This window comes from Myripristis murdjan, chromosome 23 (genome assembly GCF_902150065.1).
Source record: "Myripristis murdjan chromosome 23, fMyrMur1.1, whole genome shotgun sequence".
Classification (NCBI taxonomy): Eukaryota; Metazoa; Chordata; class Actinopteri; order Holocentriformes; family Holocentridae; genus Myripristis; species Myripristis murdjan.
This window is the reverse complement of record NC_044002.1, coordinates 6470621-6496036: the sequence shown is the minus strand read 5'-3', so window position 1 is coordinate 6496036 and position 25416 is coordinate 6470621. Positions and strand designations below refer to the sequence as shown.

Genomic DNA, 25416 nt, shown 5'->3' with positions numbered 1-25416 from the left:
AACAAGCTAAAAACAAGACTGTTTGCTTTAGAGATATAAGTTGTGCTTGCATTCATTCTTTCCAAACCAAATTTCGCATTTTGCGCTGAAACAAATGCAACCATATTATAACATATGATGCAGGGTTTGTTTGTGTGTCATATACAGGACAAGAGAGCAGCCATTTGTACAGATAACGTCACCGATCTGTCCAACAAGGACAGCCAGAGCGACTCTGCTCAGTTTGTCAACTCGGTGGACAGCTTCATCTGTCAATCAACCATCATCCCGGCAGACGGGCGGGGCTTCAGGACGGCCCTGGCGTCTCAGTCCATCAGCCTCGCAGACACTTTCCTCGGTATGATGTTGTTAGCTGACAATACGTGGCATCACGAGACATGCAGTTTTCATTATGATGTGTGTTTTTAATGGACATTCTTTGTGTCAGCGTCTCTTTTTCGTTTTGAAAGATGTTTTTAATGCATCCTTCTCTTCTTTTTTTTCAGGAGCTACAGTAGACACTGTCCTGGACGGAGTGAACGCTAAACCAGAGCTCTTCCCTGAAAACTCCAACGATGTTCCAGACATCAACTACTTCTACAGGTACAGCACGCAGGACTGCAACTTAGAGGGTGGGTTTTTTGGGGGGGGGGGTGCTTCAGTCCTAATTCAGTCCTGTTGTCCCTTGTTTCAGGTCAAACCAGGCCACAGCCTCGTGTGATCAAGGTCGGAGTTCAGTCATCTCTGTCCGCTGTAACCCAGAGACATCTGAACAGGGGGAGCTGTCTGTGCCCAGGTAGGTGTTTAGGCCTGTGTGTGTCCAGTCATTTAGTGCAGAATGTGTAATTTTGTTTGGATGTGATGTTTAAGCAGGTATTTCAGACTTTTAGGCTGTTTATATTCTGTTAAAAAATCTAAAAAGTTGTATTGATCCCATTCCAGCAACAGCAAATGGTTTAAAGAAAAAAAGTAATCAAGCATAGAATAGTGCAAACATAATGCAACAATTTCAACACTAGACATGTATAAATTACAAAAAAAAAAAAAAAAAGGAAAAAAAAGGAAAATGCATGCATATATGATGTGCAAAATGAAGTGGCAGAAGTAGAACATACTGAGAAGAACACAAAGGAAAGGAATGAAAAAATGTATTTTCATGTTAAAATAGATGAGAAATCTGTTAATGCATGGAGCATGAAATACAGGAAATGAAAGGAAAATGGGAAACAATATGAGATTAGGAAAAAAGCAGGCCATGCCAATGTTCAGGAAATGATATGCAGAAAATGATGCGCTACATCAAATATATCAAGTACCTGCTATATGTGGACAGTGTGCAGTTTTGCATATGTGCATTGTTATTGTTTGTTCTGGTATGTGTTATTTATTTCTAGTATGAACTCACCATCTCCCTGCTTTTTGTGTGGCTGATCTGTGTGTGTCCCTGCAGCTCCTGTCCTGCAGGAACCTGCGATGGATGCACGTTTCACTTCCTGTGGGAGAGCGCCAGCGCCTGCCCACGCTGCACCGAGGGTGACTACCACCAAATAGAGGGCGCGTGCAAGGGAGGCATCCAGGTACCAGACATACCATGTATACGTCATTTTGTCCATTGGGATGAACAGACACACACTCTCCGGGGCAGGTCATCCCCTCTCTCTCCTCTGCCTTTCCTCGTTCTCTCTACTGTGGCTGTCAAATAAAGCAGAAATGCCAAAAAATAATCTTTAAAAAAAAAAACATACACAAACTCTTGAATCATGTGCGTCTTTCCTCTGGCAGCAAATTGCGTCTATTGTCACGTTATATTATTTCTGGCAGAGATAAATCATTTGTGTTTACAAAGTGCGTCACGGCTGTTCTCCCCTGTCTCTCTCACTCATACTCCCACACACACTCTCTCTCTGCCTCGATCACCTCTACTCACACATTGTTCCCTCTTTACAAAATCTAGTGTGTCACCTCCACCGCTCTTTACTTGCGCAATCAACATTTGTAAGCTCAATCTTTCTGTCTCTCTCTCTCTCTCTCTCTCTCTCTCTAGGAAACCCTCTATGTGTGGAACGAGCCGAGGCTGTGCACCAAAGGCGTGCCGTTGCCGTCCAGACGCTCGTCCCCCTGCGAGGCCATCGCTTTGTGGCTGAAGGTCGGGCTCGGCGGCGGAGCCTTCATGGCCGTGCTGCTCATTTCCCTCACCTGCTATTTCTGGAAGAAAAACAAGAGGTTAGTGGCTCCTGCCAGCTGGACAGATGACCACTGGTGTGTGTCAGCCTACACGTTTGATTGCAAGGAATTATTACTTTAAGATCGAGGACAGAGGTGTCGCTGACTTCTTCCAGGCAGAAATTGTAGTGGCTTTAGAGTGAACCTTACATCCAAATGTATAGACATCTGATATTCATTGTGTAAGACTAATAAGCGTACTAATAATCGTTTGCCTTTTCACAGCAGCCTTTTGACATAAAATAGCAGGTAATCACAGGTATTACTAATGACATTAATGAAGGTTTTTGTCATTGTGCTCTACCTCTGACATGTTGAATATGATGCAGTTTGTCTCAGTACATATTTATTGTAGAACTGACCAATACTGCATTGATGGTCTGTGTATTATTACTATGAGACATTTTGGGCTGGATTCAACACATATGCAAGAACATGTTATATTACTGTTATTAATAATAGTAGTTATAGTAACTGTATTGTGTATCATGGTCTAAATTCTGTCTTAGAGGCTGCTCCTCCCCATAGGAATACAATTTGAGGGTAACACTGAATATTTGCATTACTGTAGATTTTCATTTATTCATTTATTTATTCTTAGGAGAGTGCACAAATTTAAAATATCGAATATCCACAGAAAATATCAGTTGTTTTGATCCAAAATATTTGCATATTTGCAACACTGCAAACAATGTCAAATAAGTCTCTCTAGTGACTTTGAGTTTCTGGAAGATTTTAATTTGTACCCACTAGTGCAGGGTGATGTCACTGTTTAAGACGCTCTGTTTTACAGGGAGTAGAAGTCATGCGAGATCATTTTATAGGGAGTTGAACACGCATGATGTTTGTGGTGTGTTGGTCCAGGCTGGAGTATAAGTATTCGCGTCTGGTGATGTCCGCCAACAAGGAGTGTGAGCTTCCAGCTGCTGACAGCTGTGCCCTGGCAGAGGGGGAGGAGCCTGAGGACGACGTGGTCTACGCCCAGAAGCCCTCGCTGCTGGGCAAGCTCAGGGCAATCGCCAACAAGGTGGGTGTTTCTCCCTTGACTCTAGGATGCACAAGAAGGGCCACAACTGAAAAATATTTATGCTTTTACTGTCGTACTGGTAGTAGATCATAATAGAGTTGTATGACGTGTGTGTTGCAGCAGGAGGACGGAGAGAGCAGCGAGTCCGTGCAGCTGAAGTCCTCCCAGTCTGAGCGATGGGTCTGGGGATAAGAAGGAGAGAGCCGACAGAGCGAGGACAGAGTAAAGGAGAGGAGGAATAGTCAGTGATATTGGCACTGTGCACCTCCTTATGTGTCCTTTGACCCCACCCATCCCCTTCCTCCTTGTTGCGAGGGGGCCCCGTTACGGCTCCAGCTTCCACCGGGGAATGGCTGCCACCGTGATGCTGGCAAACTAAAGGAAAAGAAATGGACAATGGCTTCTCTCCCCTTCCCCTAGAATCCACAGGAAACACAGCCCCGCTTCAACGCCGTGGATGCTCGAGGGCCGCAACCGAAAGAGATACATGCCGTTACCGTTTTTTGTATATTTTGTATTTTTATTTGGGATTTTATGTTCAGAGTCATGTATTTATATCAATGTTGTCATGATGAACCTTTATTAAAGTCTGACTTGGCTTTGGGATTACTGTTTAGAGTTTAGAGTTCATCCTTAATGTATGCAGATATGGAGGCAGTGCTGTTTATCATGACAGAGGCAAGACACCGGTTAGGAAAGAAAAACTGACCAAGATCAGATCCCAGCTCACTACTCTGGCTCTGTAACTCCAAACGACAGAGCCAGTTGGCCAGATGGTTAGAGCGAACTGAATATTAGTGTGATGCTTCACACGCTCAACTTACATGCAATTTGTTGCATGTTGTAAATCAAATTTTTCCTGTTGCTTGGTCACCAAAACCACATGGAACATTTCAAATGATGATGCAATCCCAGTTCATGATTTCAACTGGCTGGACCTCGACTAACCTTGGCCCCACACTGCTGAACATGGATGTGGATAGTGTGCCACGACGAGATGCTGCAGAACACAAAGCAAGCCGCCATGAGTGATGTCATTGTAGTGACCACTATCAACAACAACACTATCACACTTTAGGACATTTCCGATTAAATTTGATAAAGTGAGTGAGTGAAAAAAAGATAATTCCAGCTGTGCAGAGCAGCAGAAAATTGCACTGAACCCGAGCCTGTTTCCGAGCAAAGTGAACCCCAAAAGAGTTGTAGTTTGCCCGGGCCAAAACATTCAATGCGTGAAACACTTCTGTTCATTTGCTCACAGCACGTCTCTCAAACTAGAACATCTGCCCTATTTGTGGCCCTCAGCGTGTTGATGTCACAGACTTGCACTGCAGGGAACAACAGTAAGTCTTATTTCCAGAGCTCACCAGCAAAAATCTGCCACATCTGAAAACTAAAACCTGGAGCAAAACCTAATAGCATGCCTGAGCATCTATAAAACAGGAGAGAGGGCTCATGAAATCAAAATAGCTCTGTGTTGCCTTTTGGTTGGGTCCATTTTGCTGATGAAGGCAGCATACCTGCTCACACCACACAGTCATGCCTTTAGAGCTGTTTTTGCTGAGCAGTGACCAGGTCCCTTTTATTCGTGGAGGGAACTGTATATCAGTAGGACAAAAATACGCTGATCGCTGGCAGAACCTGAAACTGGATTTGTTATTATTTGGAGGTTTAGAGAGCAGCTGGTTTAGAGGGCGAAGCTTGTGGTGAGAATAAAAAGGTTTGCTGTAATGAGTGTGATTTAAGCACCAAACTGGAAGCAGAACATAGTGACGAATGTAATGAAAAAGAGGAGGAAAACAGCCCCTTAGTGCAAACCTAATGTTTATATGTTAGAGAGAGGAACACAGGCCCTGGTATATGGACAGCATTTTTTTGCCAATGTAACTCAGCAATATTACCCAATAATATGTTGTGTCATTCACTGCGCATAGCCATGATGCTTAGTTTGGTTGGAGGTTTGACTCTTTAGTTGCTCCTGTATTTATGCTGTATTTTTGTCATGCAGTACAAGACTATTCATGGACTGGACAGAAGGCGTCACCATCTACAGGCCCACTGAGGTATATGTGGGATTTTCTGTATGGAAATAGAATTGTAAACACTTTGTGCTCTAGTTAAAATAATAACTAATGATGCGACCTCTTTTCCTTTAAAGATATTGTTTTCTCTCACTGGTAGGGTGAAATTGGAAGCTTTCCATGGGAATTAAAAGGAATATATGCGAATTAATGTGAATTTATGGAAGTAAACTGGAAATTTGGGTTAATTTATACAAACTGTATCATATACAAACATAAATATAAACATTTTGTTTTGTTAGTGTGCAAATACAAATTTTAAAAATGACATTTTTGACTTTGATTTATTTGTGAGTAGAACTTGAATCAATTCTTTCATTGAACAAAAAAAAAACATGAATGCTGAATAAAATAAACATATTTCCTATGACACCGCCACCCACCCACCCACCTCTTGTTCCGTTCAAAATGTAAAGCATTTCCTCTCAACAAATGTGATGGAGGAATGTACAGTGCAGGGTAAAAAAAAAAAAAAATCAACTGAATTTGCATTAAATCTGGTTGTTTTAACCAAGATTATGCTGCAAGATGTTTTTGTTTCCTCTACATGTAAGTCCCTTGTCATAAGCTAACCTGCAATTCTGCATATTTCCAGTTTATTCACGTTAATTCCATTATATTCCTGTAAATTCCTATGGAAAGTTTCCAACTTGGAATATTTCCAAAATCCATAAGATCCATTATTCAGTGTCACAATATTTTTTAAAGATATTTTCAGGTCAATGTTGGTTCATTTGTCTGCAAGAAAACTGGTTACATGAATAATAATAGAGAAACTCCAGTTAAAAGGAACTGCAGTGGATATGAACATAAGCCCAGTGTCACAAAACTGAGTGTGTGTTTGAACATGAGGATGAATCTTTGTGTGAGATTTTCTGTGAGAATCTTAAAGATCACCTGGCCTGCATGCAGGGATCAGATGCACAGTTTTAGACCTTGGACATAGTTTGATTTAGGCATGTGTTTTTGTTTTGTTCTGGGTTTTTTTTTTTCCCAGGTGTTTGGTGATCGTAAGAATTTGGGCCTGATGTAAATAATTTGCTGGCTTCAGGGCCATTTTTATACAACTCCACTGGGAAGCCATCTAATCTTGGAGATTTTTCAGGCTGCATGAACTGAATAGCTGCTCTAACTTCTGATTCCAAAATGGGAAAACAAGCTTAACAGAGCATTTTCAGCCTTTTGGTGATAAATCTCATTTAATCTCATAATTACTTGTTTAAGTAATGATTCACTCCAGCTGTTAGCCAGTTGCTTTTCTTTTTTCTTCAGCTGAGATCTTCTCAGTGTTTTCTCTTTGCTTCAGGGCCATTTTCAGCTGGGACTGAACTGCTGCTCTGAAAGTGAGCTGGAGGTCCTGACCTGCAGCTCAGTGGATTTACCAACATGGCCACTCTGCCCTCTGCTGGCCACAGTACAACATTGCAGCCTGCAGGATGGCACTGGAATCCAAATGTTTGTTTACAACCATAGAACCTGATATGTAGTATGTTTGGCAATATGAGAAAAATTATAATTCATGTGCATTGTTGTTGTTGTTGTTGTTGTTTTAAATTAGGATACCAGTTTATACCAGCCCATTCGTAATTTATGTTAAGGCTGTTCAGGCGGTAGGTCAAGATTTTGAGCAATAAAAACAAAAATAGATCAGCTGTAAATATATTTATTGCTGTGTTTCCGTACACATGCAATGTTGTGTGAGAAGTAAATAAAATCATAATGCTTTTGCAGTGAAGTACTATGATAAACTAAATTAATACAGAAAACAACTGAAAACAGTCAAGCTTTCCCATTTAAATTTTAAAATGTATTGAATATAAAATCCACAAGAAATGCAAAGATAAAGCAAAAACAGTGAACTCAAATGCACACAGTTATAATTGTCTTAAAATATTTAAAGGACCGTTCCAAAGTTCTGGGCAAAATCCCCTTTTCCCACTTACCCAGACTAAGACAAGATGTTCCATACCATTTTTACCTCTGTGCATACACTAGTTCAGCTCCCATGGGTAGCAGTTCCTGTTAGCTTAGCATAAAGATTTGACGTCTATGGGAGTCAGTAGCCTAGCTGTGTCCAAGTGAAAAGAATAAACCTTACAGCAACTCCAAAGTTGTGTTATTTACACAATGTATCATGAGTCATGTGGATGACTCCCAGAGACTTCAAGTCTTTATGCTAAGCTAACACAGAATTCTACCCATAGGAAGTGAATATAAGTGGATATACAGAGGTGAAAATGGTATTGATCATCTTGTCTCAGTCTGGGCAAGTCAGAAAAGGGCTATTTTGCCCAAAACTTTGGAGTATTCCTTTTAGCATACGTATGTACGCACAGTGCATGTCACTTAATGCCACAAAGGCTCAGAGTTCAGGGAGGAGGTGATTGTTGATCCTCTAAAGATGGTGTGTCATCTGTGAATTTGATGATGAACTGGTATAGTGAATACAAATGCAAATATCAGCCCTGTACAAAGATGGAACTGAGAGTAAAGTTGACACTCCTGCAGTCAAAACAAGACAAAACAAGACATTAGATCTTCCATAGCCTCACAAACCCAGCATCACCAAAGTAAGACCCTCAGTACATCCCAGGACCCCCCCCACCCCCTCCCCATTTTTACATTATGAATTGTAAAAATAGGACATGTCATTAGTGATTCAGGACAAATGCACAACATACAAATATTACATGATCTGAGTTCAAATATTCTATGTTTATTAACTGCTGACTGTCAAACATGTTTTTTTAAATGCTTCTTACCATCATCTTTCAGTCAACCGAACTTCTCCACTGTTTCTCTATTGATTATTTCTATCTCTATAATGTTTTTCTTTTATAATACTTAGGTAAATTACACAAAGAAACAACTGAAGCTCCATATCCATTTGCTGTTAACTAAATAGTCCTGTGGATAATATTTTTTACATTGACTTGTGATCTGTCAGCCCCTATCGGCCATTAAAAGAAAGACAAAATATCTGAAAAAGCCTCATATTTATCACCATGACATACCATGAAGAAATATTCTTTTTTTCTGTGGAGGGATGTCCCAAACATAAGAACATGAACATACATTGTATACATTCAATCTGACCACTATAAATATAATTTTCGTCAGGGGCTGCTGGTGTGGAAGACCAGAGGATCCAAGGTTCAGATCTCAGCCCTGGTCCTGATGGACAGGTTTCCCTGTCCTCCATCTAATGTATAATATAACAGTGTCATCAGGTGGTGGCAGAGCGCACTCACGTTCATGTAGGCGCTGTGCCACTACTCTCCTCTAGAGGGCGCTCCACTATTGCAACTTATGCACTAATGTAGGTGTTGATTTGGCTACTACAGATATTACTCTGATCGCTTTAAGACAGGATTATTATGATGCTGAAAGCTTTAATTAAATAGGTTGTTATTCTAGTTTCCAAGTGTGAAACAGCAGTAGTAGGAACTAAATGCTGCCTTAACAATGGTAGGCTACTGAAAATATTCAACAAACTTGGGCCTATTCAAGATATTTATAGGGCAAAAGGCCTTTGGGCCAGCGTAGGAATAATTTATCCTGCCACCCTGCACTTATAGGCCTTCATAGGTGTAGAAGTATAACTGCCTTGCTAAATAAATAAACAAACAAACATAAAAATCTACAGATTTCTGGACTGAAAACATTATTTTGGTCTCAACGATGGTTTGTTGTTGTTTACAGATTTGTTTAATGTTATTTGAATATCAAGAGATACACAGCCAAGTCATGCATTAAAAGAAATCTTTTAAAAGACTAAGATAGGTTGGCTAAGAAAACGTCGCATAAATAACAATAATTCAATATTTACAAGGCGCAAAAGTTCCCATGAGTGGAGTTAAATGGTTAGGTTACTCTGTAATATAGTAAGCACACATTGTAAAACTTATTATTTAAACACAATAGCAAATACATTTCAGTCGTTGCTGCATGTGCACCAACAGTAATAGTTTAGTTTTATTTGAACGTTTCCGTTTCATAACACTGTACTGATATGAAACGGAAACGCTATTATAGTCAAGTTTTTAATTCAATATAGATGCACTATAACAGTCGCGTGAAGCCTAATTAAGGACACAGGTGTTACATTTGGCAGTCGGCTAATGAGCTAGCACTCGCAACGACACACATTAACTTCCTGTGAGAGAAAGAAACCGCCCGTGCAGCTTGTATGTTGCCTTTAATCTTGCCAGTCTTTAAAAAAAAAAAAAGCACTTTGCTACTTTGACGCAGCCAAATTTTTCAGCCTTTCCCCCCTGCCAGAGCCTCCGCCGCCGTCACGCCTCCAGCACCGAGTTTTGTGCTCCGCTCCAGTTCCGCCCTCTCCAAAGAAAATATCCTCCTCCTCCTCCTCCTCACCAGCCATCGACGAAACTTCAAAGTTAGCCAACTTAGCGCCCAAAAACCAGCCGTTTTCTGTATTTCTATCGGGACCCGCAGTTTGAGAGAGCAGCGTACCTCGGCATGAGGAAGTTTCTGCGGTAGAAACTTGATCTGACACAAGGATGAGGAGCTCCAGTGCGTAGCCCCACGGTACGAAACTATTCCTCTTTTTTTCTCCCTTCTCTCATTTCCGAGGGCACGACAATGAAAACAGGCATGGCCTCTGCAGCTCAGAAGTATTTGGTTGTATTTGGTCAATAGACAACAAATAGACTATCATACGTGTTGTTATGGTGAGGGAATACATATGTGTAAAATAAATCAGTGCGCGTAGTTTTGCCTTTTAAAGTTGAAAGGGTTTTAAGTTTTGTTAAACCACAGACCGTTGAGTTGAGTCCAGTGACGTCACGACGTGATAATAACACTAATAATAACTGCAGCCGGATTGTAAAGCACTTTATCCAAACAGTTACAAAGACCTGAAATGAACAGTGGTCCTCCTGTTTAAGACGACCAGTGATGACTAAATTTCAAATACAAAACATCTTCACAAATTGATATCGTAAAAGTTGGTTAAGAGTTTAGTCTGCCTGTGATGTTTTGTTTTGTTTTTTGTTTTTTCAGGCAGGTTACTTCTGAGACATAGGGGGTATAATTGGAAAAAGGCCCAGCCCCTGACGATTTTAGTTTTGGTTTAGGGATAGCCAGTGGCATAGAGCATCTCTATAAGGCTTTTGTTCATACGGTGTTAAAGGATCTGCAGTTTAATCTGCTGTCAGACCGTTGCTCTGAAAGTGAGTAATCACACTTGAAAATCAATGCTGAGCTGTACTCTGAGCCAGTGTAAAGAGGCTGCAACTGCAACGATGCACTCACTCTACTCTGATCAGCTAAAGACAAAAAGGCTTTACCTTGACATTAAATGAGTTACAGTAGTGTAACAAGAAATGATTGCATAGATCATGACGTCCTTCAGATCAGCTAAAGACAAAAAGGCTTTACCTTGACATTTTTTAACTGATAGAAGCAGGGTTGGATAATACCTGTTCATCAGAACTGAAATTAGAATAAACTATTATCACAACAGTTCAAGCAAAAGGCTTTACTTTGTCAGTGAGACAGTCCAACTGTCATTCGATAGGATTTGTCGCATTATAAACATAATAATAATAGGCTAATACAGACATATTGCATTGCATATTGTAAAAGTGTCTTGTTTACACTTTGCATCGCAGGTACATCACGTGACTGTCTCAGTTCATCCGCTTGTTAAAGTGGTAAGTTTATCCCAGTCTTGGAGTGGTGTGGATGAAACAAGACTGTGTAACTCTCCAGGAAGAAAAATAGCTCATTTGCGTCATCACTGTATGACCAATTATGTAGTGGTAAACAAAATATGACTTTCAGTTTATGATGTTGTTATGGCAAACAACCACTAATACGAAAAAAGGCAACACTTTATTTTAGGGTACACATATTAGCCACTCATTATTATTATTATTATTATTATTTCCTTTGATATAACCATCTAGCTATTATTTACCTTTATTTATTTCTGTATTTATATTTACTTTATTATCCCCTGACCTCACTTTGAAAGCCCTGGATACAGGGAACCTGTTTGTGTGAGTAAATGTTTAACCGTGTCATTATTAGGTTGGCACAAGAAAGGGGACCAAATTCTGAGTAATGACTTTTTTAAAGTTAATTGGATAAGTTAGCATCTGTACTTCTGTTTAGTTTGACATGAATAGAGATGATTAATTAAGTCTTAACACAGGAGAGAAACTTCTCTAATTAGTTCCTCAGTAGACCCATGCTGAGCAAATGATATAAAGGGTTCAATTCAGCTGTAACCACTTACTAGCCATTAGTAAGCATTAATTGAATGAATGATATTTTATTAATCCTTTGCAGGAAATTACATAATTATGGGCTTATTGAGAAAAATTCCCAACCAATAGTTAGTTGTGTGTAGAATAAGCCATGCAAAATGAGGAGCTAGTAAGCCGTTAATATTGACAAATACCGAACCAATAAATTACTAATACACCAATGAAAATTAATGAATAGCTAATAAGTGTACCCTAAAATAAATTCATTGCCTTACTAGACTGTAATTTCATCACTTTGATCCTGGTTACTGCTAAAAAGCATAATCTCCACTCGGTAAATCAAACGATGGGTAAGTGAGTGAGCTTTTCTAGGTTTACTCTCAGTTCCATCTTTGTACAGGGCTGATATTTGCATTTGTATTCACTATACTCTCATACATTTTCTGTTTTGAAGTCAGTCTGTATGAGAGACCTCACTCAGTGATAAGTCTCAGCAGATACTGTGGTTTTATGTTGAACTTGAGGAAATGAGCTAATCAGCCAACATCATAAATTCGTCTTTTGCAGTGCCTATCAGATAAATCATGGCTCGTGGCTGCATCTGCTGCGTGAAGTACATGCTCTTCCTCTTCAACCTGCTCTTCTGGGTAACTAAACACTGGCTTCCACACACAGTCTGTCAGAGAAAGCAGTTTAGTTAGATCATTAGACCAACAGATGCAGTTACTTATCAGCAAATCAACAAGTTTCCTGTCTGTGTTCCAGTTGGGTGGGTGCGGTTTGCTGGGTGTCGGGGTTTGGCTGTCGGTGTCCCAGGGCAGCTTTGCCACCCTGTCGCCCTCATTCCCATCACTGTCTGCCGCCAACCTCATCATCACCCTCGGCACCGTCGTCATGGTGACTGGTTTCCTCGGTTGCCTGGGTGCCATCAAGGAGAACAAGTGCCTGCTGCTGAGTGTATGTTTACTCCAAACCCAATGATGCATCACTGTAGTGTTTTTTTGTTTACACATCAGTTTTAGTTTAGGTGTATACTTCAGTTGTGCTGCGTTCATGTCATGTACAATTTATAAACATAGGAAAGGTTCAGATCAATGGTATGGAGGTGTTGGGGTTTGTCTTTGATGGTGGAGTCAGAGTTCAGGAAGTCAGAGAAATTAGGGCCCATCACTAAACCTTGAGATGCTAAGCAGTATTTAATATCTGACAGCCGATGTGAACAAAGTTTTCAATTAGGAAGCCCATATCTCACAAATCAAGTAGTGTATCCTCCATATTTATAATACAAGCAACACAAATCTCCTAACCACCCAGCACTCTCCCTCCTTTTTTCTCCACAGTTTTTCATCGTTCTGTTGATCATCCTTCTGGCTGAACTTATCCTCCTTATTCTGTTCTTCGTCTACACAGACAAGGTAGGACTGTGTAAGCATGAGTCAGATTAATTTATGATGGCCCTGCCGGCATATTGGTGTGCCTACATATCCCATGATCCACCTGTGTGTCCTCAGGTGAGTGCTAATGCCAGACAGGACCTGAAAGAAGGGCTGGTGCTGTACAACACAGATGACAATGCTGGCCTGAGGAACGCATGGAATACAATACAGACAGAGGTATGCCACACACACACTCACACACATTCACACAAACAACCACCACCATAACACACAGTGCTGACGCAGGTCTAGGAAAGTATGGAAAATAAATTTGATTCCTGAGAAGGTTTGAAAGTGAACACAGAAAGAAATTGTTGTTCCATTTAACATATTGTGATATTTGATGTTGTGAAGAATAATGTTCATTCATAGATTGATTTTTTCCTTGTTGACATTCTGCACATCCACTAAAATACATCACGCTGAACACCAATACAACTCTGGTCCAGAAATCAAGGATGTAGTAAAGGAGCTACATGTGAGCTTTTTTAAATGGAAAACTATAACTCCTTTGGATTAGCATACCCCTCCTGCCAATTTCAGAATATTTTATTTTATTCTACCCCATTACCTCTGAAGTGCCTTTTAAATTGCACTCTTCTCCTCCCTATATATTTTACACTGCATAAGTCTCCATCGTGAGAAGTCATTTGGTCTCATACTCTGTTAAAACAAATTTATAAAATCTGACAGGAGGAATGCGATAATCTCAGTTGTTTCCATTGCATTTTCATTTGATTCAGGAATTTCTCTGGGAACAAGTGTTGAAACAAGGCAGAGTAAGGCAGACCAGCCCACTAATACTAAGAAAATGACAAAATTTGGAAACAAGTTGATTAGCATTGGAAACAAATTAGATTATCTCATCCCATGGGCAGATTTATTTTACCTTGTTTGAAGAAAAACAGAATTTCAGTGTGAAATATAAGACCAAATGACTTGCACTTTGCAAATTCAGCTTTCAGACAAACTGCAATTTAAATAAAGCTTCTTATTGTTATAATTATAATCCCCCCTCCCATTTCCTGCCTGTGTACCAGTGGCGGTGTTGTGGGGTGATGAGTCACACTGACTGGCATGCAGCCCTGCAGGAGAAGGTTGTTCCTGACCGCTGCTGCCAGGAGGTTTTCCCGGGCTGCGGGCGCAACGCCTCCAATGCCTTCTGGACACGGGTCAGTGTGTGTTCGTGTGTCTGTATGAACTCATATTAAAGCAATTACAAGTCACATGTGTTGCTTAGACCTCTGACTGAATGTGTTGTGATGTTTGAAAGTACAAATCTGCCTCCTTCCCTTATTCTTACTGTTGTTATGGTGTGTTTTCAGGGTTGCTATGAGAAGGTAGAGGAGTGGCTGGATGACAATAAACACCTCCTGGGAACCATTGCTATGTGTGTGTTGGTCATACAGGTAAGCAGCTGTCAGAGGCACACTTCTACCCAAACTCTGGATAGGATGCTTACATATACACCAAACAACTATACATTCTGATGACATTTTCTTTTAATTCAGTGTCACTTTATTTTTCCAGCTCCTTGGTATGGCTTTCTCAATGACGCTTTACCAACAGATCCACCGAGCAGGCAAGAAGTACGAAGCTTGACTGGATTAATTTCTTTTTCTCACAAACACACTCACATACTGTTTCATTTCATTTCATCTCATTCCCTTCCCAACCCAAGATTTCTTTTCTTTGCTTTGGCTTTACCCTCACCATATGTTTATAGTAAAAATAAGCCACATCCTTGTAGTGCATGCCACAACAGCTTTTTATCTTGCATTCCTCATCTGTGCACCCATATATTGTTGTGAATAGTCTTTGAACTAGCATTTCTTATGCATTTCTTTTACTATAACCAGAGTTTTTATTTAAAAGATTTGTATTTGAGAATTGAACAAAGAGAATAGACTTAAACACCTGGAAAGAAGGATAAAGGGAACATTAGTTCATTGTTTAAAAGCCATGCCTTTGGAATAATACAGTGTATGCATTTATTTACAACAAGCATTGTGTACGAAGATATGTTCAATAAAAGCAGAGATTAGTCTCTCGTGAATGTTTTAATACATTGTCTCAGTTGAGAGTAATGACGCCTAATGAGTAATAATTTACAGATTGACCTGTAGTGTTTTTTCTTTTGCTCTTAAAATCTTTACTTTAGTTTTGGTATCTGCTTTCACCCCAACTTTCAAACACCAGCATTTGGTTGCACTGATAAAGGCAAAGTGAGCACCCATCTCCCTGCACAATGAAACATAGGTCAAATCAGTCCAATCAAAAAACTCTTTGATTCCTTGAGAAGGCAAACATTCCACCTGTTTCTGAGGAGATAATGAAATTCCTCTGCTTACAGTGTTCATTCAGTAACTGAAAAGTTGACCTATAATGAGCTTTATTGACCAATTGAAGGAGAGGGCATGGAGAGGGCAAGTTCTGTTGAGTGGAGAAGAAAGACAGACAGGACATTACAGGAGAGAATGGTTGGAAACTAATCCTGAGACAAATGTATACTGCAATGTTGCAAACAACTTATAAACAAGTTACATATTCATCTCCAAAAAAAGGTTTCTGGAGCATACTGTTACATTATTGATTCATGAGCCTGCAGTTGCACATAATCCTGTTCCAGTGACCTCAACTGGGCAGCTGATTTTGCAGGTTAATATTAACTTCACATCTCCAAAAAACTTGACTGATAAGCGACTCTAACTACTCTGAATCCATGGCTGACTGAGCTGTTCACATGTTCACTAATCATGAAGTTGGCTGCAGAGAGCAGGGAGTTTCTTTTCTCTGGTTAGAAGTCCATGGTTTTGTCGTTGTCATAAACAATATTGCCTTTGATGACAACGTAACGGATGAGCTCCTGGTGTCCTCCCAGTTGGTAGATCAGATGTTCCCATCTGCAGTAAACCACAAGGGAAGAGGTCTGTTTCACATATGACTACTTCACACAGACACACACACACACACATATGTTGCATGTAGTTAACCAAATAAGGAATAAACTGCCAAACCACTCAGTAAGAATAAGATCCCTGTGCACATAGTTGTAGCCGGCGTAATGATGTCACAGCACTGATTTAAAAATGTGATGACAGACAGATTTGCACACTGTGATGCTGTGTGGCCTTTATCATGCTCAGTCATTCAGACAATCATAGTTCAGTTGCAAATATACAATAATTATAGTTATGTCCTACCCAGAATTTAAGAGGCAACTATTGTATCTCCTGATGGCGACTGTTGCCATGAGCTACATGTCTGCTGACATCATCCATTTCAGTCAGAATTACAACCATTCAGGATTACACGGTTAATCAGTTATTATTTATGTATTCCTGGGAGCGACAACAACATTGAACTCCCTAATGAAACATCAGCTCAAGCTGTAATCTTTGCACTTCATTAAATATCCAGATGAGGGCTCCAAACACTTCACAGTAAAAGATCAGTGTGCTCTCATTGGCCGTTCATTTTAATGTGAAATGTGTGAGCCCTCTGTTGTGTGTTTAATGAAGTGCACTCAATACAAGGTTGAATTATGAGTTGTGCTTTGCAGTAAATAATTCACTAGTGGGGGCAGAGATTGAAATCCTGTCTGTTAACTTGAGATGAGTTATACTGTATATAACTCTGCACCTTGGATAAATTGTTACAGAAAGGTGCTGTATGAATAAAGTTATCATATGCATCCTAATCTTGCATGTCTGCCTGCCAGTGAGTGACATCATTACCCCGACTAACCCTATGTGGCCTGATGGTAAATGTTGCTGTGAGTAAAATATACAGGGTGATTTGTAACAGTTTGCCCCTTTTATAAATACAAGTTCATGAATGGAAGCAATTAATAATGGTTAATAATGCTTTCTACAGATGAATATTCCACTTTACATTTACTTCATTCTGGGTTCTGTATTTTTCCATGAATTGGAACGGCCGCTGTACATAAAAACACAACATCTGGGGCATCCTGATGGCTCGTTTGGCTTAGACACATACGACGTAACTGTGACATTCTGGTCCAAGTCCAGTGCCACCCCCACCTCACCCCATATCATTCCTGTCACTCTTCACAATAAACTGTTAGCATGCCACAAAATATTTTTAAAAATATATATATATATATATATATATACATATATACAGTATTAACTTTAAAAAAAAAATTGAAACTATATGCTGTACTCCAGTGACTGATTTTACTTTAGCCCTACTTATCCTTAGTCACTAGAGCTGAATGATAAAAACAGTAAAATTATTTTGATAGATATTGAGATTGCACACAATTCACAATTTCAGTGTGAACAATCATTTTTGAATCATCTTAATTTTCACAGGAAAGGCTCTTCAAGACAGTGAGAAAAAGCCACCGCTCATCCGTAAGCAATATGCTTAGAAAAGGTGCTGGAGCTGAACTTAAGGATAAAGATTACAAAAACAGCAACCGCACACTCAAACACTGTGCATATCAAAATTTACTGCAAGCTTTCGGTCATAGACCTTCTTCAGGCATACAGGGATACAGGAAAGGCTCTTAAAATGATTGCTGAATCTGTACCAAACAAATGTTTTCTGTACCACCACAATACTTCCCTTATAATGGTATTTTGGATATTGCATTTGGTCATATTGTGATTTTCAATAATATACAATTAACTGTGCCACCCTCGTTAAAATCATCATAGAAAAAATACTGTATACTACATATGGCACAGAGAAATGAATGTCCTCTGGTCCCTGAGTTCTTCCATGCTGCTGGTTTACCTTGAGGTGTTAAGGACCAGCAGATCTCCATGTTTGTTCACCTCCAGGGAGCCATGTGTGTGGGAGCGCCCGAGGGCATAGGCCGCGTTGATGGTGGCCGCAGCCAGAGCCTCAGGCATGGACATCCTCATGTTGACACAGGCCAGGTGCATGACCATTGGCTGAGGAAGCAGAGAGGATGGAGAGAGGAGAGGCAGACAGAAAGGGCAGGGAAACATCAGGAGAGACGCTGAGTTTGATGAGCACAAACTGGAATTATAATTTTAACCAACCGCTGTCACTGCGCTCTCACCTTTGCATCATAACTCCTAATGCCACAACAACACATGTCCACCTGCCACCTCATCCTGACATCCTCCACACCTCACACACATACACACACCCTCCTGTTGAACTCACCATGGAGCAGCAGTAGGCGTTAGGGTTGAAGTCACTCCCTAGGGCCACAATTACTCCAGCCTCCAACATGTCCCTGGCCCGAGGCTGGGGCAGCCTGGACACACACAACGATTATTGCTTAACACACTGCCTTAAACACTGTGTAGAGGTGTGTGTGTGTGTGTGTGTGTGTGTGTGGTCTGTGACAATACCGTAGAATATAGGCTGTAGTCGGCAGAAGGACAGCAGCAGTTTTTGCGGCTGCCATGGCAGCGATGCCCTCATCTGTGACCTCCTCCAGGTGACTGATGGCTAAGGCTCCGAGCTCTGCCCCCAACTAACACACACACACACACACACACACACACACACACACAGAGGATACACAAGTTAGTGAGCAAACTTTACTGCACTTGTAACATCTCCTCACCTCGAAGACCTGATAAACCATGCCATGTGTTGAATTTTTTAACACCAACAGAACAATTTTACTATAACCTCATTATAATTACGATAAACAATTGACATTAATCATTGGTCAATGGCGTTCTTAGAGGACAAACATGTTGGAGGTGGTCTACACTTCTTCCATCATCTGCCATTGTGAGAAACTCTTAGACAGCTTTAGTTCTGTTTCAGCTCGGAGAACAGCGCCCTCTTTCAGATCAGATTTTTGTTTTTCTAATTTTGGACTTACATTAATCATATGGATGTAGGGATGCATTAAGTGATACCTGAGCAGAGTTCATGGGATGGAGCTCGTCTCCATGGAAATTGATGTTGAGACCCATGTCTCTGCCGGCCTGCAGGATGGAGCGTGTACAGCCCAGGTCAAACACTCCTTTCTCACAGAATACATCAATGTTGTCCACCCTCAAAGTGCCAGCGGACATCAGCTGTCTGAGCCGTGGCAGCTGCACCTTCAGTACGTCCTCTGTGGCCTCTGCCGCTGTTTTACCTCTGAAGTAGAGAAAGAGAGGCAGCAGTTACCTTTTAATGAGAATTTCACTGCCAAAGTCATCGTGCAGATGGATGTTAGTTTAGTGAGGTACTTGGGCACTGCATGGGCTCCGCAGTACGTTGAGGAGATGTTGATGGGCAGGGTGCGTCTGGCCGCCTCTATCACCTCCAGCATCTTGATCTCGGTCTGCAGCTCCAGGCCGTAGCCGCTCTTACACTCCACCGTGGTGGTGCCGGCCCGCTGCATCCGAGCCAGCCTGTTGGTCAGGGAGACCAGCAGCTGGGAGGTTGGTGCCGCCCGAGTGTGCTCCACAGTGAAGTGGATCCCTCCACCGGCCCGATGCACATCCATGTAGGTGGCACCCGCCAGCTGAAGGAATGATGTGCATCTCATCACCACATGTACGTCCAGCTATTCACTTATAGAGCTGAGGTCAAAATGTGGATGGATACTGGTGTAATGATTTACCTTCATGGCAAATTCATGCACCCTGTCACCGGCCCAAACTGGATGGGTATGTGCATCAACCAGCCCTAAAGCAAGAGGGTTCATCCAGTACATGCAATGTCCATCACTGAATTTTTTTTTCCTTTATTGACAGATTTTTACATTTTACTTTTATGAATACCATGTGCATGCAGGTCTTAAATATGATCTGCTTCTGCTTAGCTGACACTCACCAGGCACAACACACATCCCTGCGGCATCGATCACTTCATCAAAAGACGCTTCTGAATACTGGGTCTTGATGGTGTCTGCAGGCCCAACAGCTTTGATCAGCCCATCACTGGATAAAATTATAAGATTACTAGCCTGTAACAGATTTAATTATATGGTGTGTAGAAAGCTTTGATAATGTCTCTTGTGGGTGTACAAGTGTCTACATTCAGTAACAAAACTCTCACTCCACTAATTTGGGTCATTTTTCAAGTTTCCAAACGTACCTTCCAATGACAATGCTGCCATTTTCAATCACACAAAGGTTTTGCATCCCATTCTTTGTCAGGTACTTTTCCCCATTGTTGCAGATAAGAACCACCTGCTTGGCATTCTTCACCAGTAGTCTGTAATTGCTGGACATTTTGGGATTAATCCACAGCGGCAGGACAAAATGTAAGTCACAACCAGCGCTGCTACCTCAGAGGGACTCTGGTGGAAACGGCAATTTGGGGATGAGCAAATATTTGACCAGGAGAAGAGTTCAAAGTGCATAGAGAGGCGGTGCTCACTGGTGGGTCTATTTCATTGGCTAAGTTGCTCAGTCAAATGATTAAAAGGGAGGAAGAGATTTATGAGAGATTTTTTTCTCTAAATAATGCAGACATTTGGCTATTAAACATAGCATGCCAATATAAAACAACACACAAGCTTAAGAAAGGACACCATATTTATTTTACTGTGTCTGTATTACAATGTTATCACATACTATTGGTCTCATACAGTAAAAAAAAAAAAGTAATTCTCCTCTTCAAAACAGTGTGGAAAAACAACCTAACCATAAGCATCCATTTGTTTCACATGGTGAAAACACAAATCACAGGATCCAACAGAAAAAAGTACAAGCACACTCATACAGAGCAGAGTCTCCTCTCTGCTCACTAACATCTTTTCATCACTCTCTCATTTCTCCATCCTCTTCCTCCTCTTCTACACCTCTGATGTACAGGACATTATTACACCTGTAGGGAGCAAACAGACCTTTTAGCACACAGGAGAACAGAGCAGCGCAGTGGGTCAATATTAAAATCACTGATCTCTTATAAACAGTACAGGAGTTAGATATTAGTAACAGTTACTTAGGGATCTTGGGGCTGATCTGAAAAGGAGCTTCCTATATACTGTGTCGCTAAGATTAGTTTAGCCTTGACTGCAGATCCACTGAATTACCAGGATTTGATCGTCCACACAGGCCTATTCAGTATTGGCCTCTAATTTACATTTTATGTTAATATGATTCTCTTATAGCCTGTGTACGATGCTCTGTAATTTTGTCCACATGAAGCCACTTTTTGGGTCAGGTCTCATGAAAATTACATCTAATCTCAACTGCACTGCCTGTTTGAATGAGGTAAAGGGTTTCCACTCTAGAATGCGTGATGGGAAATGACTCTCCAGTCGCGGCCGTGGTGTGAGTTTGGAAAAACAATGTGTAAACGTGTAGAATATTTATTTATATCAACACTGATTTACCTGATAAGCACTTCGCCAAGATGACCCGCCAATGCTCCATCCACATACTCTTCTGTGTTTGCCAGCTGTGGGTGAGAAGAACACTGTGAGGTCAAAAGGTCAACATAAGGGCTTACTGGTTCAATCCCAGGTGGAAACAAAGGTCCAGTAAAGGAGAGAGGAGAATAGACAAGTTTACATTCTAGGCTGTACAACTACTGACAACACAGTCCAAGCACACATCAAACTATAATGGACTTACAAAACTAATTAAAATGAAATAATAATATACAGAAAATGCCTTTAGTTTTAGTCTTTGTTGGTTTGGTCAAATTTGTCAGCACAAGCATTCTGATGTTTATTGAAACGTCAACATGACAGAGTCAACTGCCTTCATAAAGTGTTGGATTTGGATTGTAATACCTATTCTGACAAACATCCCCCATATTATACAAAAAAATATATATATATAAGAATAATAATACTGAAACTAATAAAAACTAAACAAAAACATAACATTTTCAAACAATAAAATCTAAACTGAAACAAGGCAAACTGAAGACTCACTGAAACTAAACTGAACTGAAAACAAAAACTTTAAAAATGCACCAATTGGAAAAATTTCCCCCAATATCCTTGCTGGTCTAGGTGGTTATGAGCACATTTTCCTTTACAATGTCAAAAGCTGAAAAAATTAAAAACTGCTGGTGGATCAGAAATGCCACATTACAAACAGTTGTGTCTCAGATGGCAATCAGCAAAACGTCAATCAGTACAAGAGAGATGGCACACATCAGGGCTGGTAGAGAATACGCGTCGTGTCACCTGCATGTTCATGTAGCCATCCACAGACACCAGGTAGCCCTTGTACTCCATCCCCCACTTCAGCTTCACCATCACCGGCTTGCCTGTTAGGCCGTTCAGGAAAGGCTTCGGGTTCAGAGGTAAACTCTGTGGAAAACACAATGAAACATTAAGTTCATTCATAAAAAACTCACAAAGCAAAATTATCCATGGATGTAAGGAGGGAACATCGTGCCAAATCCCATTCCAAATCCCTCAGTTGTGACTCATGTAAAAACACAGACCCATGAGTGCAGATTAAGTCTTTTTCTGACTTGTTACGGTCCACTGTTTAATCAGCCAGTCACTCTTTACTTGGACAAAAATACTATCAACTTTCACGGCCAGTAGATGCATTTTGGAGGAGGGAGGCTGCTGGTCAGGGCAACCCAGTTCTCCAAGCTGGTCGAATCCCTGGTGATTTCATTGTAAATGATTTGGTCTAGGTTTGCCACATTAAACTGTAAAGTTTAAAGGATTTCTGGCATGATTTTCTCTCCATTTCAGAAACAACATACAGAGGCAGGGCTAAAGGCGCCATAACATCACAGTACATCGACGAAATTATACTGTAAGTACTGATAAAGCATATGGCACCGCTGCTGTGTGTAAAATCAAATGAACAGCGAGGAGGTGACGGGCTCATTCATTCACTCGCACTTATGAATAGGAAGCTAGCGTAGCTAATGCTAACCGGCTACCAGGCTAATACACTTGCGCGCTACTAGGAAGAAAACGACCGCTAACAGACATTTGCAACTTCAACTCACCATTTTCACTCAAGCTTGTGTTGTGGAGAAAGTTTTAACGTAAATGTTTACTATCTTTTCGTCACAATAACGTCTGCATCCGATACGAGCAACACGCTTTGCCGCCGAGCCGGAAGTGCAACACCTCGAACTTTGACCCAAAATAGACGTGAGCAACCTTCAGGTTTTTTTAGACTGCCACCTAGTGGAAAGAGGAAATATTATATTATATTATATTATATTATATTATATTATATTATATTATATTATATTATATTATATTATATTATATTATATTATATTATATTATATTATATAAAACTTTATTCTCAGAACACTGTGTTTCTGATTGTATTTGTTTTAAATGATTTTCTTATTGTATGTATGTGTTATTTTTTGTTTTAATGCGCTTGTAAACTCGACGGCATTGAAAATGAGGGTAACCTCAATGTCCATTCGAGAATAAATAAAGGCTGAGGTTGAGAAATATTATATTATATTATATTATATTATATTATATTATATTATATGTGCATATAGATAGATAGATAGATAGATAGATAGATAGATAGAGTAAAATCATGATTTGATATGTACCTCAGTTTTGAAGTTCACGGTTCATTTGGTTAATTTTTTGTACACTGAGAGGGAAAAAAATGCAAAAAGTGAAATAGTTTTTCATTTATTATGAACGTTTGTAAACATCAATAGTAAACTACAACTACAACTACAAACTACAACTAATAGTAAATTCTCAAATTAATAAGAAGTTCTCAAAGAAATGTCTCTCTCTCTCTCTCTCTGTCTGTGTGTGTGTGTGTGTGTGTGTGTGTGTGTATGTGTGTGTGTGTGTGTGTGTGTGTATTCATATATATATATATATATATATATATATATATATATATATATATGAATGGTTCCCCTAATAGATAGATAGATAGAAAGATCTTTTTATCTATTGCTTAGGTATACACAGTATATATTCAGTATGGTGACATGAATTAAAAAATCTGACCTGTTTTAGCAGAAAAAGGTGCAGCGCCTGTCAGATCTGGGTCATTCTGGCTCTCTGTCTGGGCAGCTCTTTCTCTCCAGGCACTAACAGTCTGGAGATTTCATTCATTTTTCTGTCTTAAAGCGCTGGGCTGTTACTAACACATTTGACAAGTTCAAACCTGATATTCACAATAAAACTAACATCTAACTTCCTACAGTGAGGGCTGGGTTCTGTCAAAAAAAAAAAAAATTCCTCTGAAATTGCACCAGAGCCTTGTACACATGTTTCAAATACTGATGTCCTTACATCATTTAGCCTGTTTTTCTTCCCCTTGTTTGGAACTGCCCTCTGTGTAATTAACCAATCAGTCAGTCAGTCAGTGTGTCAGTTCTGGCATGGCTGACATGACAATGAGGCTACGGGAGTATGTTAAGGGAGGGGGGGGTGCAGCATCTTCTGGGGAAAGAATGTGCTCGCGTGTGTCCATGCATTTGTACGCATGTCAACATTTTACTGCTCACAAACCAGCCTGAAGCGTGTGTCTCTCTTTAAGTGCTGCAGCCTAAACATTTAGATATCATCATTTGCAGGACGGCAGCTCCGTTGCAGAGGTCGGTTCGAGTCAGATCATTCCAGTCTGACGCCGAGCAGCCCTTTGATGTCTGCAGAGGAGAGCGGAGCGCTGCCTGGTGGAGCTGACAGACCCGGGTTAAAGCTGACTGGGCCTGTGGAGGAGGTGAACCACAGGAAGTGAGGGGAGCACGAGACTCCTCGGCCTCCTCGCTGTGTGCGAAAGTCCAGAAAGTGGGGCAGAGCATGAAACGAGTGGTCAGAGAGGCAAGTGGGTAGAAATCATGATAATTGCTCATGTTACTGTAACCGAGTAGCTTCTTTGTGTACTTTGAGTATTTTCTCAGTCAGTACCTTTACAAAAGTCAGTTTATTGTACTTCACCATATTTCAAATCACATCCAGTACAGAGAACAGATTTTGCTTCAGAAACTGGGCCGATGTAAACTGACAAGCCGTGGTTCCATTCACAGTGAGCAGTCAGTCTGCAGAGAAGTGAAGCGGAATGTGCCTTTACTTGAACTCTGTCCCCTCGTCCTTTATTAAAAAAAAAAAATGTTTACTTTGGCCACATTTTAAATCAGACTTTTTTTTTTACTTTTACTAAAGTCGATTTTTACACGAGAGAAATTCAACCAAGTAACCATACTTGTACTCGAGTACCTTTTCCACCACTGGTTTTCCAGTTCTCACAGCATGGGAGTCAAATGAGAAATCAAGTCTCACACATTTGGACTAAGGTCAGCAGTGTAGTAGAGCATAAAAGGGAGGGTACATGATTAATTGCTGCATTAATTTATATTTTTCCCTCCTTAAATACGGGTTGATACTCCACACTATAATGTATACTCCTAGTTTACATCATAGAGTGTCATGTAAAGTGGAGTAAAAAGCACCATACTCTATTCTACAAATAAAATTGTGGATTAATTTAGTGTTGGAGCTCCACTACATCCCTACTTAAGACTCTTAATAGTTTACTCTTATTTTGCAGGCTTCA

The 25416-nt window shown here is 40.4% G+C and overlaps 4 protein-coding genes across 6 annotated transcripts in view; 2 read left to right on the top strand and 2 right to left on the bottom strand.

Moving 5' to 3' along the window:
* LOC115354982 (UPF0577 protein KIAA1324-like) overlaps positions 1-19104 on the top strand; it is a 30584-nt gene extending 11480 nt beyond the window's left edge. For 2 of the 3 annotated variants that reach the window (XM_030045574.1, XM_030045576.1), the window contains exons 16-22: positions 148-337; positions 486-582; positions 674-775; positions 1430-1556; positions 2024-2202; positions 3067-3229; positions 3350-3835. In XM_030045574.1, the coding sequence (XP_029901434.1) occupies positions 148-337; positions 486-582; positions 674-775; positions 1430-1556; positions 2024-2202; positions 3067-3229; positions 3350-3421 (930 nt within the window). In that variant the 3' untranslated portion in view covers positions 3422-3835. Of the gene's footprint in view, positions 1-147; positions 338-485; positions 583-673; positions 776-1429; positions 1557-2023; positions 2203-3066; positions 3230-3349; positions 3836-19093 lie in introns of those variants that run through there. The other variant, XM_030045575.1, reaches the window with a different exon arrangement.
* On the top strand, positions 9597-15046 carry LOC115354985 (tetraspanin-9). The gene is made up of 9 exons (XM_030045579.1): positions 9597-9861; positions 10947-10988; positions 12114-12193; positions 12312-12503; positions 12887-12961; positions 13058-13159; positions 14023-14154; positions 14308-14391; positions 14513-15046. The coding sequence occupies exons 3-9, from the start codon at positions 12131-12133 to the stop codon at positions 14582-14584; spliced, it is 720 nt and encodes a 239-aa protein (XP_029901439.1). The 5' UTR covers positions 9597-9861; positions 10947-10988; positions 12114-12130; the 3' UTR covers positions 14585-15046.
* Positions 15221-20186, bottom strand: amdhd1 (amidohydrolase domain containing 1). The gene is made up of 9 exons (XM_030045578.1): positions 20033-20186; positions 19769-19875; positions 19557-19621; positions 19180-19457; positions 18862-19087; positions 18340-18464; positions 18149-18242; positions 17750-17910; positions 15221-15885 (listed from the first exon to the last, which is right to left on the bottom strand). Exons 1-9 carry the CDS (start codon positions 20167-20169, stop codon positions 15780-15782), a joined length of 1299 nt encoding a protein of 432 aa, XP_029901438.1. The 5' UTR covers positions 20170-20186; the 3' UTR covers positions 15221-15779.
* Positions 20187-20457: 271 nt separating this feature from the next.
* Positions 20458-23023, bottom strand: snrpf (small nuclear ribonucleoprotein polypeptide F). The gene is made up of 4 exons (XM_030045878.1): positions 22871-23023; positions 22083-22208; positions 21279-21343; positions 20458-20767 (listed from the first exon to the last, which is right to left on the bottom strand). The coding sequence occupies exons 1-4, from the start codon at positions 22871-22873 to the stop codon at positions 20701-20703; spliced, it is 261 nt and encodes an 86-aa protein (XP_029901738.1). The 5' UTR covers positions 22874-23023; the 3' UTR covers positions 20458-20700.
* Between the last annotated feature and the right edge of the window lie 2393 nt (positions 23024-25416).